At 57.4% G+C, this 14495-nt stretch overlaps 1 protein-coding gene across 1 annotated transcript; it reads left to right on the forward strand.

The window, feature by feature from the left end:
* The first annotated feature begins 124 nt into the window (after positions 1-124).
* On the forward strand, positions 125-14198 carry ARPC1B (actin related protein 2/3 complex subunit 1B). The gene is made up of 10 exons (XM_004705560.2): positions 125-184; positions 8151-8224; positions 8963-9067; positions 9870-10092; positions 10769-10876; positions 11631-11837; positions 11923-11998; positions 12713-12918; positions 13715-13805; positions 13945-14198. The coding sequence occupies exons 2-10, from the start codon at positions 8161-8163 to the stop codon at positions 13981-13983; spliced, it is 1119 nt and encodes a 372-aa protein (XP_004705617.1). The 5' UTR covers positions 125-184; positions 8151-8160; the 3' UTR covers positions 13984-14198.
* The last annotated feature ends 297 nt before the right edge of the window (positions 14199-14495 follow it).

The following is a 14495-nucleotide window of genomic DNA, read 5'->3' on the forward strand; positions in this document are numbered from 1 at the left end:
AGTGCCCCGACGCCCCAAGACGGGGCGGGCCCCAGGTGCCCGCGCCCGAGGGGTGGGCGGGTCCAGGGGAGAGCCCCGCCCTGGACCCCGCCCCCGCCCACAAGGAAGTGGCCGCGGCGGCTTGCGGGGCCCAGACCGGCTCGGCGCGTCGACTGCCCAGAGTCCGCGACCAGGGAGCCCGCAGGTGAGGGCACGGGGCTAGGGGAGGCCGGGGGGCGCCACTGGAGAACTGAGAGTAGAGGCAGGGCAAGAATCGCCCCCAAAAGACGGGGGGGCTGCCTGGAGGTTTAGAGGCTCCGGCCGGAGGAGAGACCCTGGGAACGCCCAGAGGTGACTGGATGCAGGGTGTCCCCAGAGAGGGGCACGGGGACCCCTGGAGAGCAGGGGGCCACCTAGGCAGGAGGGCCAGGGCCAGGAGGCAGGGATGTTGCCCGGGGTGTAGTGGCTTTGGGACCAGGAAGAGGTGCTCAGGACTCAGCCCGCGGTAACGGGGCGGAGGGGCTCTCGAAGAGAGGAGCGAGGGGACCTGGAAGGGAGGGGGCGCAGGGGTAGAGGGATGCCATCTGGAGGTTCGGGTGGAGAAGTGAGGCCCCCGGAGCGCCCCGAGGTGACCAGTCGGAGGGCTCTGGAGAAGAGAGATGCAGGGTTGGGCGGGGGTGCACAGGGCTCCTGGGACCCCTGGCTGGGCCAGCCGCGGGAGGGGGCCCCTTTTACTTGGGGCGGCCGGCCCACGCCCAACCACTTCCCCTCCATCTCGAGCCTTCCGGGTCGCTCGGCCGGGAAATGAGCTGGCGCCCCCGCCCCGCCCGTGGTCCCCAGCCACCTCCGCCCCCGCCCTGGAGGGCTCCCCAAGGGTCCCTCGACTGGCGCTTCCGAACGAACGGTCTCTCCCTTCCCTGGGCTCCAGCAGGCTCCAGGAACAAGCTTCGGGCTGGACGCTGAGCTGGCCCAGGCTCCCAGGCAGGGCGGTCCAGTGATTCAGAGCAGCGCCCACCTAAAGGGACCTGGTGCGAGTGCTGGCTCCTTCCAGCAAGAAACCTCACCTCCCTGGGCCTCAACTTCCCATATGGCTTACTTAATCACGTTGTGAGGCTCAATGGAACAGTGTATGAGGCACCCGGGGCCAGGGCTAGGCTCTGGAAGGAATGTGCTGGTGCAGGATTGAGGCCTGCCCTCTGGCCTCTGCTAGTTGGCCTCAGGCGTAACTGTGAGTCACTGCCTGTCTGGGCCTCAGTTTCCTCTGTACAAAGTGAAAGCTTGTTGTTTTTGTTTATTTTTAAATATTTTCTTCGCAGGCCAGCTTTAGGGGGTAAAAGAGTGAACAGGTGTAGAAATTTGGGGAAATCGAACACCCTTGTCAAATGTGGGGAGTGCGTGGGAGCGCCCCCCAACCTAAAAACTAAACTTCCTGCCTTGGAGCCAGATCTGACTCAAGCAGACCCTACAGGCAGGGCAGAACTACCCCTGTTGTTGGGATGAGGTTGGAAAGCCTCGATGTTGGGGGGAGGGGTGTGGAAGGGGTGGGGGTAGGGGGGGTGATGAGTTTGAGTGCTGGCCTTGCAGTTAGTACCACAGGTCTTTTCAGAAAGCTCAACGGGCTCCCAAACAGTGGATATCACCGTTCACTCTTTCCGTAGTCATTCTCTGGATTTTTCCACCCAGTCCCCATGAGAAAGAGCATTGTTATAGACACGTTTGTTTTAAAAACAAAATTAAAAAGAAAACTCGGCTGGTTTTTTTTCCCCAAGCACCACAATGGATTGGCATGTCCAAAGAGTGTTAAGCTTTGGTTCCCCCACCTCTGCCCTGTTGGCGGTTCCCTGGGTTGTTGAATTGGGGGCTCACTGCAGGCTCTTTAGAACTGAGTGAATATTTCCTCACAACCCTGCCAGCACTGAGTTTTGGGTGTTCGGTTGTGTCGGGACTACTGTAACTGGTTGGCATTGCTTGACTGGGCCTGGCTTGGAAAAGGGCTTCCAGTGTGCTGGCTTGGGGAGGAGCACTTGGCTGGTCCGTGGTGTGGGTGACAGGGCCCCTCCACACCCGCCGACTCCTACACACAACAGGAAGTTGAGTAACTGCTTCACAAAAAAAGTTTAAAACGGTTTGCTGGCAGCTCCCTGCAAACTCTTGAGCCGGGTGGGGATTTCCCCAGTGCCAGGAGCTCCTGGGTCCTAGCTCCAGACTGCTGGCTCCTGCTTGCTGCCGCTTCAGAGACAACCTGTCTCTGAAAGATCAAAGACACCTGGCCAAGCCTGTGCGGTGGTCAACCCGGCCTGTCCTGGATACAGACGTGGGGGAAAGAAGCCTTAGCCAAGTGCAACCAGCCAGCCGTCAGAGAGCATCAGAATTAGAACCTAACTCAAAGGAAGCAGCCCTGGTGGTACAGTGGGTCACATGTTGGGCTGCGGACTGCAAGGACAGCCTTTTTGAAACCACCAGCCACCCCTGGGGGAAAGATGAGGCTTTTTATAACATAAAAAGTTATAGTTTTGGAAACCCATGGGGGAGTTCTACCCTGCCCTGTGTTGGAATCAACTGGATGACAGTGAGTTTTTTGAGTCTAAGGACGAGAAGGTGGTCTTCTGGCTGGTGCAGTCTTGGCCTAGCTTGCTTTAGAGGGGAGCTGGATTATTCTGAATCTCGGGGGGCACCCACCAGCCTAGAGGGTTCCGAGGTTTTCCAACCCTGGGTTTGATCCTCATCATTTCTAAGGAGGTGGGGAAGGGCAGTGGGGATTGGAAGGCACACTCCCAGTAAACATTTACAGAATCCTCTAGAACATCCCCAAGCAGTCATGACACATGCAGCCTGCATGGTCTTAGGCCAGGTCCCCTTCCAGCCACCTGCAGGGAACTCTGAAGAAGCACAGCCACCTATACCTCCCGCTCCAGCCCTGACTGATCCCCAGCCCATTCCTAATGTGCCAGACTCAGCAGAAGGACTGCCAAGCACCCCCACCCCACCTCCCCCCAAAAAACACTGCCATCAAGCCAACTCCAAACTGAGGTGACCTTAGACCTTTATTGGACTGGGCGGCACAAACTGGTCCCACGTTGTCTCTCTGAGCCACTGGATGGATTCAATCTTCAAACTTTCAGCTAGCAGAGGAGTGCTTAACCACTGTGCCACCAGCACTCCTGAGGTGCTACTGGGGCTACAAAAAGCTCCTGACCCCAAGCTCGTCTGCGCTAGCCAGTGCTGAGTGTGGGGAGGAGCTTGCAGAGGGCCCAGGTCCTCACTCCCCCAACCCCACGGGGGCTCAGGGTAATGGTGCAAGAGAGTGCTGGCCTTGGACTTCTAGTCCCAAGACTGCCCCCAGGACCCTGGCTCTCTCATCCTCAACAGTCAAATAGGTCCCTACTGCAAACCTGCTAGGTGGGCAGCAGCGACAAGTAAACCTGTCGGGGTTGTCTTCACACTTGGGCAAAGCCATCCCAAGTGGCTCTTAATTGGTCCTGGGGTGGCTAGACCCCAGCCCTGTGAGGTAGGCAGAGGGTTGCCTGTCAGTTGCCAGGTCAAAGTGGTGATCATAAAAAGGCTGCTTCCTCATTTGTAATGCCTGGGGGTTGGGGCATCATCACTGAGGCCCTCTGGTTTCAATTACTTTGAGGAAGTTAACAAAAAGGAGACATGAGTCTTACTCTCACCTGCCCACCCCCAGCCCTCTCCACCCCTTTTAAGGAGTGTTAGTGGCTTAGGAAGTATTTCTGTCTCAGTTCATGCTAAAGTGTGATTGACTGATAGAGCTAGGTCTCAGCCTCTCCCTCTCCTGCCTGTCATACCAGCTCTCCCTCCCCCACCTGACAGTCTTCCATCTGGGCAGTCAGTGGTCAGGGCTTCCCAAGTCTCCTTCATGCCATTCCCCTTGGCAGACCCAGCCACTCTGTCTGCGCAGCCCACCACTCAAGAGCCTTATGTGACAGACTTGTGTGCCCCCATGGCTGGTCACTCACCAAGACCCCTCAGGAGCAGAGACATGCCCTGGGAGACACGCAGTATGTCTGACAGTTGGGGCCTGGGAAGTAGAGGACCTCTTCCTTCAGGACCACCTGGGGCTGAGCACGGTGGTCTCGATGGGTGCCAGGGGGCCCAGGCTGGGGCTTGGGAATGGGCTTCTGGCTCCCCCACTGGCCCCTGGTGACCTGGAATGGATGAACACAGCTCGGCCCTCAGATGGGCCTGGCACGCAGGCCTGCAGTGATGGCCTCCCACCCAAGTGGCACATCGCTGGCACAGGCTGGGTGCACCGAAGTGCTCAGGGGAAACCCCTGGGCTGCTGACGGGGCCAGGGTGAGGCAGCACTTCCGGGGCCTTGCTGGTACACAGACAGGCCTTTTAAGGACAGAGGCTCAGGGAGGAAGCCGTGGTGAGGACAGCGTACAAGCCTGTGAGGTTGACATGTATTGGGGGAAGCAGTCGGCTTGGGGTCATTTTTTCTTTCTTAGCAAAGGCAGGCCCTGTTCTAGGCTCTGGGGAAACAAGCGTGGCCCTGCCTCTGTCCCTGCACAGGTGCCTGGTATGGTGTGCGTGTCTGCATGTGTGTGTGTGTGTGACTCCCAAGACTTCCTGCTGGAGGTGATCCGGGTCCAGAGTGAGCAGGGGCTGGATGGAACTGCCCACCAGACAGGGTGCTGCTGGGCTTGAAATCAAGCCCTGAATGGTTTGGGTGGTGACCTGGATCTCTGGCCCATGGCCCTCCATCCCTTCTCCAAGCCTGGGCGCCACCTCATGCTCCTCCCAGTAGGTGGAGATCCTGGGGGAGGAGGGAAGGGGGACCGTGGTGGCAGCCACCTACTCCTAGTGTTCAGGGCTCTGGCTCCTGACTCCTCCAGCCAAGTGCTCCCCTAGCTGATGGCTGTGTGACTGAGCAGGTGGCTGACAGGAGGACTTGTCTCCAGGCCTAGGACTGGTGGGAAAGCAGTGATATTTATAACAAACCGGACTCCTCTCACTGCTACTGAGAACCAAAGGCTGACATGAGGGTGTCTCTCACAGGTGGGTCACTTCCTCGAGAGGACTTTCCTCAGTTCGCCAGCTTCAAGCAGCCCCCGGCAGGCGTGCAGTGGCAACAGAAAATGCCCTGCCCCTTGGCCCCCTTCCCTCTGTGTCGCTCCCCATTTATAAGGATGCCCCTCAGATCCAGGCCCTCTCTGCTCCAGTCTGGCCTTAAATTCTACTCACTGCCAATAGCGACCCTATAGGACTGCCCCCATTGGGCATTTCTGAGACTAACACTTTACTGGAGCAGTAAAGCCTCATCTTTCTCCTTCAGAGTGGCTGGTGGGTCTGAACTGCTGACCTTTCTGTTAGCAACCTGAGTAACCCATTATACCCCAAGGCTCCTTCAGTTCAGTAAAATAATTTAAAAAACTACTTCGAGATCCTCCTTCACACTCGTCAGGTACCAGGGGTCCCGACCTCAATATGCCTGTTTGCAGGACCCAATTCAGTCTTTACCAAGGTGCTTATGATAGGGCTTCACCATTGTGGCCCATGCAAGAAACATGAGGTGGTCTACTTTTTCTTTTTTACTCTGCTGAGTGTTAATGGCAGTAAAGAAACGTGCTCATTATTTATTGAACATGCAATGTGGACCATACCTGTAGGTAATGGGGATACAGACTCGGAACAAAAGTGAAATTTACAGCCACGGAGTTAACTCCAACCCTAGCGACCCTATAGGATGCAGGACAACTGTCCCTGTGGATTTTTGAGGCTTTAGCTCTTATGGGAGCTTTTAGAAAGCCTCATCTTCTTCTGGAGGAGCAGCTTGTGGCTTCAAACTGCGGACCTTGTGGTTGGCAGTCCAAGGCGTCACTCCTTGCAAGAGGAACAAGACAGGTCCAGAATGTCTGTGGCCTCCCTCTGACATCCGGCCAGCAGGGGGAGAACGAGAACAGGGAAATTACTGAATCCGTTCTCCTACCGGTACACCTGTTGTTCAACGTTTTTTTATAAATCGTGAGTTAGGTGAGGATTTACATTTCAGATCATCCATGTTGTAGTCAACAATTTTAAAGGACTTAGCAAACTCCCCGATAATTTACCCTCCTCTCCCCACCTGTGCTCTCTCGTCTCCCTGCTGTGGATGAAGACCTCCCCCTTCACTCAGGTTCACACCTGTAGGCTCTCTATGGCCACCTGCACCAAGCTCACTTATCTGGCAGCACTGTTTTGCCAACCGTGTGTGGCTCTTCACGTCTCTGCCTATTTCAGCCCTTCTCATGACATTGCAAACATTTGCAGAATGCTCTCGTTCACGTCACAGAGGACATCCCACCGCCAACGTAGCTCTTCTACGTATGCTCTCAAAACACCGAACTCACTACCATCGAGTCAGTTCTGACTCCTAGCAACCCCGAAGGGCAAGGTAGAACTGCCCCTGTGGGGTTGAGTCTATAACTCTCCACGATAGTAGGAAGTTTCTACTACTACTTTCTTCCATGGTGCACTAGTGGTTTCAAACAGCTGACCTTGAGGTTAGGGGCCCAACATGTAACCACTATGCCACCAAAACCCAAACTCACTAATGAGTTGATGCTAGCTCATAGCGGCCCTGTAGGGCAGGGTAGAACTACCCCGGTGAGTTTCCAAGACTGGAACTCTTTACAGGAGTAGAAAGCTCTCTTTCCCCCACAGAGTGATGGGTGGGTTCGAACTGCTGACCTTGAAGTTAGCAGCCCAACTCGTAACCACTGTGCCACCAAGGCTGCTCTTGCATGCACCAGGAAACCAAAGTATGTGCCTGGCTCACTTCATGGCCATCTTCTGCTTCGCTCCATTGGTCTGAGACTGAGCAAGCCTACAATCCCTCTGAAGTCTACCCGCATCGTGATACCCGCAAAAGCCAGGCGCGGTCTAAGGTGGAAACCTGTCCGAGGAAGATATTTTCCACAAGAACAAACAATGGGGAAGCGGTGAGACTGCTCCCTGTCAGTGACGAAAAATGAGATCCTGGAAATCAAGGCAGCCCCCTCCCATCGGGTGCCGGCTGGCACTGGCTTTCCTGTGTGTCTGGTAGATCAGAGGGAGCAGAGCGGGAGTCAGCTGCAGTCGCAAATGGAGTGGTCAGGAAAGGCCTCCCAGAGGCGGTGGCATTTGGACGCCAGTAGTGATGCATCATTGGGCTCTGCACCAGAACAGTGAGGGTGGCACAGGGCCAGGCAGTGCTTCGTTCTCCTGCATGCAGGGTCGCCACTAGGTGTTGGAACCAGCTTCACGATGCCTTACAACCGCAGCGAGGCGCAGAGTCAAGAAGCATTTGGGAATGTGTTGAGGCTGAGGGAACGGCCACGTAGAGGGCTGAGGCAGGAAGCTGGTCTAGCTGGGGAAGGGACTCGTATGCACACCCTGTGGCCTGGTCCCGATGGCACAGTGGGTCCAGTGTCGGGATGCTGGTAGCCCCAAGGTTGGCGGCCTGAGCCTATGGGCCGCTCCTGGGGGGAAAGATGGTCTCTGAAGGTGCATAGTTTCAGAAGCCCTTTTGGGCTAGTTCTAGTCCGTCCTGTGAGTTGGGATTGGCTTGGTGGCAAGGGGTTTAGGGTGGGGGAGTTGGTACCTGTGAATAGCAGGAAAGATACAGCCTTGGGATTCCTGTGGGACAGTTCTACGTTGTCCTGCAGGGTCCCCAGGAGTCAGCATTGATTCAACAGTAGTGAGCGTGCTGGGACGGGGCGGCCTGGAATGAGTAGTCCTTTCATGACCACTTCCACCCAGGCCACATCGGGCCTGAGCCAGCTCTGGCACCTTGGCCCCAGGGCAGCAAGTAGGTTTTCAGGGTGTCTGTTCATCTGTGCCCCCCAGACACAGGCCCCTGCACACCCATCCCCTCCACACCGCACCTCAGCATATAGAATGGGCAGGGGAGACGGGGCTCTGAGGCTGGACAGCACCCCTGTAGGCGATTTATGGGCATTGGTTCATCTCCTGCAAGGGAGTTGGTTTCCACCTGTGGTGAGTGGCAGGACTGCTGGGCTCAGGGTCCTAGCCACACTCACCTCTCACCCCACTCAGTTGTGTGTTCACCTGCAGCTCCTGTATCCCCGTGCCTGCCCCGCCCCCCAACCTCCCCAGAGCATCCCCTGTTCCTCAGAGACAGACATCCTGTGGAGCAGGGCGGGTGACCCGGACCCCCTCTCTTGGCACAGGGGGAGAGCCATGGCTTACCACAGCTTCCTGGTGGAGCCCATCAGCTGCCACGCCTGGAACAAGGACCACTCCCGTGAGTGCCTGCTGGCGTGTGTGTGTGTGTGTCCTAGAAGGCCACCTCTGGGGGCACTGCCTGTGAGTAGTGTGTGGGTCTGCAAGACTCCATGAGGGCTGGCTGGTCCTCTCCTGCACCTTGGGTCCAGCATGGGAGCCTCTGGCCTGTGTTGTGTATGAAAGGTGGAAGGACACCTTGGGGGCCCCCGGGCCTGAAGGAACAGGAGCAGCAGGCGCAGTGGCTCGGAGGTGTGAATGAGATGGGGTGTGGGTGGACATGTGGAGGTGTGAACATGGCAGTGGGGATGACTTTAGGGGTCTAAGTGCCGCTGTGTGTGTGTGTGTGTGTGTGTGTGTGTGTGTGTGTGGTGTAGTGTGAGTGCAGTGATGTGCACTCTGCCCCACATGCACCCACCCCCGACTGATAAACCTGCAGTGCTGAACTATGAACTCCAAACCCCGCTGGGCAAGGGGAGGTCACGGGAGATGCTGACTTAAAAAGGTCAGAGGTCCGTGGAGGTAGTGACATTTGCAGAGACAGAAAGGCGGCCGGGAGAGGGACACTGAGATGGGTGGGCCTGGGGCGGCACTGGCTGGAGTTGCGTGCAAGGGAGGGAAAGGTAGCGTGAGGCGAGGAAAGGGCCCTGTGCGGCACAGAAGGAACACTGGTTCAGGATGAGGTGCTGTGTGTGGGTGGGCATCCAGGCAGAGTGGAGTGTGAACTTGGAGGCCTGGTCCTGAGCCCCTCCTTCTACAGAAATTGCCATCTGCCCCAACAACCACGAGGTGCACATCTACGAGAAGAGCGGGACCAAGTGGACCAAGGTGCACGAGCTCAAGGAGCACAACGGGCAGGTGACAGGTGGGTCTGAGGGCTGAGTGCCCTTGGGGAGGGGAGGACAGAAACCCAGGACTGAGCTGGGCCGCTGCGTACTAACTGCAGTAGGGTGGGTGGTTTGGGTTGCAAGTCACACATCTGTGATTCACACTGGCTTCAGTCACCCAGGGCATACGTGGGTCCAGGTGCCTAGGAATCTGAGGTTGATGGGCTTCCGAGGTGGCTTGATCCAGCAGCAGGGCACCTCAGGGACACCGGTTTGGCCCTTTCTTCTGGCTCTGCCCACTAGCATGTGTGGTTATGGTTGGGGTGAACTTTCATGCTCTCATAACCCCAAGCAAGGAGCCTTGATGGCATAGGGGATGAAAATGGGGCTGCTCACCAAAAGGTCAGTGGTTCAACCTCATCAGCCGCTCTGCTCGAGCACGATGTGCCTGGCTGCTCCGATGCAGGGTCAGAAGAACAGTGGCTCTGAGGTGGGGTTTAAGCCCTGATGGCAGTGATGAAGCACTTTGCCATGCACCAGAAAGTGGGTAGGGTAAGCCCTCTACCCCTGGGAGGAGGAGGTGACAGATTTAGTCTCAAACTCACAGGGGCAGTTCTCGGTCCTACAGTCTGGCTCTCGAGCCAGCATCTGCTCGACAGCAGAGGATCTGGTTGGGTATCCGCATACCCTGAGCTCACCCCAGTTAACCGGTTCTGGGCTGAAAATGTACTTGCTGTGCAGATTGGGGTCTCTCTGTTCCCCACCCCCTCCACATGGCTGCCAGGGAGCTGCCACTGGCTGGGCGGCTTCAGACTGGCATGCCTCTCACTCCCGCTGCAGGCATCGACTGGGCCCCTGAGAGTAACCGCATCGTGACCTGCGGCACAGACCGAAATGCCTATGTGTGGACACTGAAGGGGCGCGTGTGGAAGCCCACGCTGGTCATCTTGCGCATCAACCGGGCTGCTCGCTGTGTGCGCTGGGCGCCCCTGGAGAACAAGTTTGCTGTTGGCAGTGGCTCCCGAGTCATCTCCATCTGCTACTTCGAGCAGGAGAATGACTGGTGGGTGCCAGGCCCGGAGGGGCCAGCCAAGCTTAAGACTGCAGACCAAGTGGGTAGGAGCCAGAGTGACCCAGGAATCCTGGTCACATGCTCCTAGGGGGCTCTGTCTACACTGGGCCTTGTGAGTTGAGGGGACCTCCACGGTTCCAGAGGGCCTTCCAGCATGGCCGCCAGGCCCCGCACAGCACTGTGGACTGAGGCCAAGGCAAAGTCACTGCCCAAGGCTCAGCCTGACTCCAGGGCCCCTCACAGGTTCCCAGCCACTTCTCCTCCGTGTCACTGAGGTCAGAGTCTGAGACCTGTGTTCTAATCAGCATAGCCAGTTTAGTAGCTGTGTGACCTAGTCAGTGGTTGTTTGTGCCCAGTTGCCTTGAGGCTTAAAAGGAGCCAAATAGTAAACCTGTTGCCTTGGGGTCAGCATGTGTCAGAGAACTACATCCCAGGGTTTCCCATGGCTGATCTGCCCCAGGTAGAATGCCAGGCCTTTCTTGCAAGGCACCCTGGCATGGACTTGAACCAGTAGCACCAGCCAGGGATTCCAAGGGAGACAAAGGGGTAGTTCCCACCCACAAGGGGGACCGAGCACAGGCTAGGGAGTGGGCCATGGGTGGTCTGTGGGGCCCTGGGCATTGATAATACCCACCTGTGTATGTCCCCACCCTACCCCTGTATCCAGGTGGGTGTGCAAACACATCAAGAAGCCCATCCGCTCCACCGTCCTCAGCCTGGACTGGCACCCCAACAATGTGCTCCTGGCTGCCGGCTCCTGCGACTTTAAGTGCAGGTGAGGCTGGTGGCACGCTGATACCACCACAGGGGCGGGCAGGGCCGAGGTGGGGGGGCACGACCCTGTCTTGGGAGCCCTAAGTCCTGCCTTCCACACCAGCTCAGCAGCAGCGAGAGCAGGGCCTCTGGCCCTGTGTTTGAAAGAGGGACCATCTTCGAGTCTTGTCTCCAGCCCACAGGGCAGTCTTAGGAGGATGAACCTTGTTGCAGAAATTTCCCTTCTCAGGCCCTCCTCTCTTGCCTTGTTTGAATCCCAGCCCTTCGGTTCCTGTCTAAAGAGAAGTGAGTGGGTGTGCTATCCTCGTATTTTATACTCAAGGGTGAATGACTATTCGTCAATGTGGAGCCTCCAGTTGCTAGTTATTCACCTGGGCACCTATTGAGTCCCCTTCAGCCATCAAACCCCAAGAACTGTCAGGCTCCCAGCAGCCAGCAGATGGGGGACACCCCTGGGTACTTGGATCTCCACCTGGGCAACAGGGCAGCATCAGGCACCAGCAGCCCCCTCAGGGACCCTGAGCACAGAAAAGGGCCCTCTAAAGTTGGCTGGTGGGTGCTGTGCCTGATGGAGGCTTGCTCTGGAAGGCAAGGGCCAGCATGACGGCCCTGGAACCCCCTGGCCAGCCCTCAAGTGAGACCTCAGGACTGAGCTGGGAGACAATCCCCACTGCCCCCTTGCACAAAGGGGACCATGACTCCCAGTGCAGTGCTCTGTGCTGCCTCATCAGGCTCTCAGCGGCCCCTCTCCACAGGATCTTCTCCGCCTACATTAAGGAGGTGGAGGAGCGGCCGGCACCCACCCCATGGGGCTCCAAGATGCCCTTTGGGGAGCTGATGTTTGAGTCTAGCAGCAGCTGCGGCTGGGTACACGGCGTCTGTTTCTCAGCAAGTGGGAGCCGAGTGGCCTGGGTCAGCCACGACAGCACCGTGTGCCTGGCCAATGCCGACAAGAAGATGGCGTGAGTGGAGGCCTCCCAGGTGGGCAGGGAAGGGACCATCAAGCCGGAGTGGTGGACTAAGGGGCAGACGTCTCTTTCCCCACAGCGTCGCCACCCTGGCCTCTGAAACACTGCCCCTGCTGGCCGTCACCTTCATCACAGAGAACAGTCTGGTGGCAGCGGTAAGGGGAGGGTGGGGCCCATGGTCGGGGTGAAGGGAGCTGGGGAGATATGCACGAAGCTCCCCACCTGTTCATCCTCTGCTGGCTCTTTCCTGCCAGTCACCCACTGACACCTGCCCGTCTCTCCCCCACCCCATCCATCCATGCAGCTCCTTGACCACCCATGATGACTCCTGACCCATCAGGGGTAGGCAGGTTTGCCACGGTAAAAGAAGCCCCCCTTTCCAGCTCCCACTGTGTCCAGGGCTGCAGGGGGCTTGGCTAGAGCAGAGGGCAGCTTTATCTCCCACATTTCTGCTCCCACACTACTGGCCTGAACAGACGCGTCCAGGCATGTGAACTCAGAGGGAGGTGTAGAAAGGTGTAGTTGTACCCGTGCCCAGAAAGGGGGCCTGGAAATTTGGGGTGATCATCACTGGCAACTCCCATCCCTCCCTCCTGCCCACAGCTACTGAGTCAGTCCATTTTCACCTGTCAGCAAACACTGGGGGTGTCACTTTACCTAAAGAGTGCCCACCTGAGGATCTCCTAGAACAGGTGGAGCAGGGTAGGGAGGGCATGAAGGAGCCTGGGCCCACAGGGGAATCCCAGAGTCCACACCCTTTCTCAACCAGACTCTGGCCCCTCCGCACCCATCTGTGCCCCTCATCTGCCCCCCTGGGTGCTGGGCCCCCTCTGCCTGTCTGAGCCCTAATGGCACCTGTCCTGCCACAGGGTCACGACTGCTTCCCAGTGCTGTTCACCTACGACAGCACAGTAGGAACGCTGAGCTTCGGTGGACGGCTGGACGTGCCCAAGCAGAGCTCCCAGCGTGGCCTAACGGCCCGAGAGCGCTTCCAGAACCTGGACAAGAAGGCCAGCACAGAGGGCGGTGCCGTCTCAGGTGCCGGGATCGATTCAGTGCACAAGAACAGTGTCAGGTGAGTCAGGGGAAGGGGGGCCTCATCCCAACATTGGCCCACCCACTGCCCTTGGTCTCTAGAGTGCCAGGAGGGAGTGGGGCAGTCAGTCTCTGCGTGGGGCCCAGGTGCGGGGCTGGAGGGGCTCTGTATGGGGCAGGGTGCGCCCTAAGTGAGAAGAGAAAGAAGTGAGGCTCGCCCAGCCCAAAGCCTCTACAAAGCCAACCCACTCCCATCGTTTGGTTCTGACTCAGAGTGACCTTATAAAGCAGCGGTTCTCAACCTGTGGGTTAAACGACCCTTTCACAGGGGTCGCCCGGTTCAAAACAGTAGTAAAATGAAAGTGATGAAGTAGCAACAAAAATAATTTTATGGTTGGGGGGGAAGTCACCACAACATGAGGAATTGTATTAAAGGGTCACGGCATTAGGAAGGTTGAGAACCACTGCTATAAAGGGTTCCCTGAAACCAAATCTCCCCAGGAACAGCCAGCTTCCTCATCTTCCCAAGCAGCAGCTGGTGCTAATAGGTTTGAACCACTGACCTTGAAGCTAGGAGCCCAATACTCCCCTACAGCAGCACCAGGCAGCCTGGGCTTGTTCAGGCTGAGTTCTAGATACCTGGCTAGAGTTCCGGGCCCTTGAGAACTGGCCCTGCTCCCTCCGTGCTCCACCTGCACAGTCCAGGACACAGCCCCAGCCCTCCCTGGAGTGCTGCTGCACCCTCCTGGACCTGCAGGTGGGCCCACCTTCCAGGCCTGGTGGCTGATCCTGGGGGCAGATGGGCAGGGATAAGCAAGCCTGCATCCTCTCTGCAGCCAAATCTCAGTACTCAGAGGGGGGAAGGCCCAGTGTGCACAATTCTGTACAACTGGCATGGACGGTGGCATGAGCATCTGGGACGTCAAGGTGAGGCCCTACCTGGCTGGCTGCCTTTGCCCCTCCTTGGGGTGGGGGTGGGGGTGGCGGTTGCAGCACATGGATGTGGGTTGCCAAGACAGTGAGAGCCAGCCCATACACCCTGTACACCCTGCCCATCTACTTCCAGAGCCTGGAATCAGCCCTGAAGGACCTCAAGATCAAATGACCTGAGGAGGTGCACGCTGGGCAGTAAGGCCCCTCGTTTTGCTGAAGTTCCTAGGGTGCTCCCTCAGGAGCTGGGGGGGGGTGGTGGTGCTTTTGTCTGTTGAAGAAATATGTACCTTTGGAGAAATGCTTTCCGTTGTAAAGAATGCCCCAACGGCACTATGCTGGCTATGAACTGCTTAATGCCCAAGTAATAAAGGCAGCTGCAGCCCTGTCTGTCTGTCTGTCAGTCCATCTGTTGTTCCCATGGTTACAGGCAGCTTAGCTTTGCTTACTGCCAAAGAGAAGAGTCAAACCCAATGGGAAACCTCATTTCTAGGGACTGAGGTGGTAGCTCTGACTCCATCAGCTTTGAGGGTGCTTCCTCCAGCACTCCCAGGAAGGACCTTACTTAGGGCCCACAGGGAGAGCGGCTGTGAAACTAGACAGGTCATGGGCCCTTCTGGACCCAGATCTCTACCTGGTAAAGGCGAGCAGAGGCCGGTCCTTGCAGTCTCTCCCAGCACCTTTCAT

This window comes from Echinops telfairi, unplaced genomic scaffold (assembly GCF_000313985.2).
Source record: "Echinops telfairi isolate 266 unplaced genomic scaffold, ASM31398v2 ScPeMD7_5;HRSCAF=22, whole genome shotgun sequence".
Classification (NCBI taxonomy): domain Eukaryota; kingdom Metazoa; phylum Chordata; class Mammalia; order Afrosoricida; family Tenrecidae; genus Echinops; species Echinops telfairi.

Coding starts and splice junctions, on each gene's coding strand:
- ARPC1B (XM_004705560.2), top strand. CDS start 8,161: ATGGCTTACCACAGCTTCCTGGTGGAGCCCATCAGCTGCCACGCCTGG. Junction 10,093..10,768: donor TTCGAGCAGGAGAATGACTG/GTGGGTGCCAGG, acceptor CCCTGTATCCAG/GTGGGTGTGCAAACACATCA. Junction 13,806..13,944: donor TGAGCATCTGGGACGTCAAG/GTGAGGCCCTAC, acceptor ATCTACTTCCAG/AGCCTGGAATCAGCCCTGAA.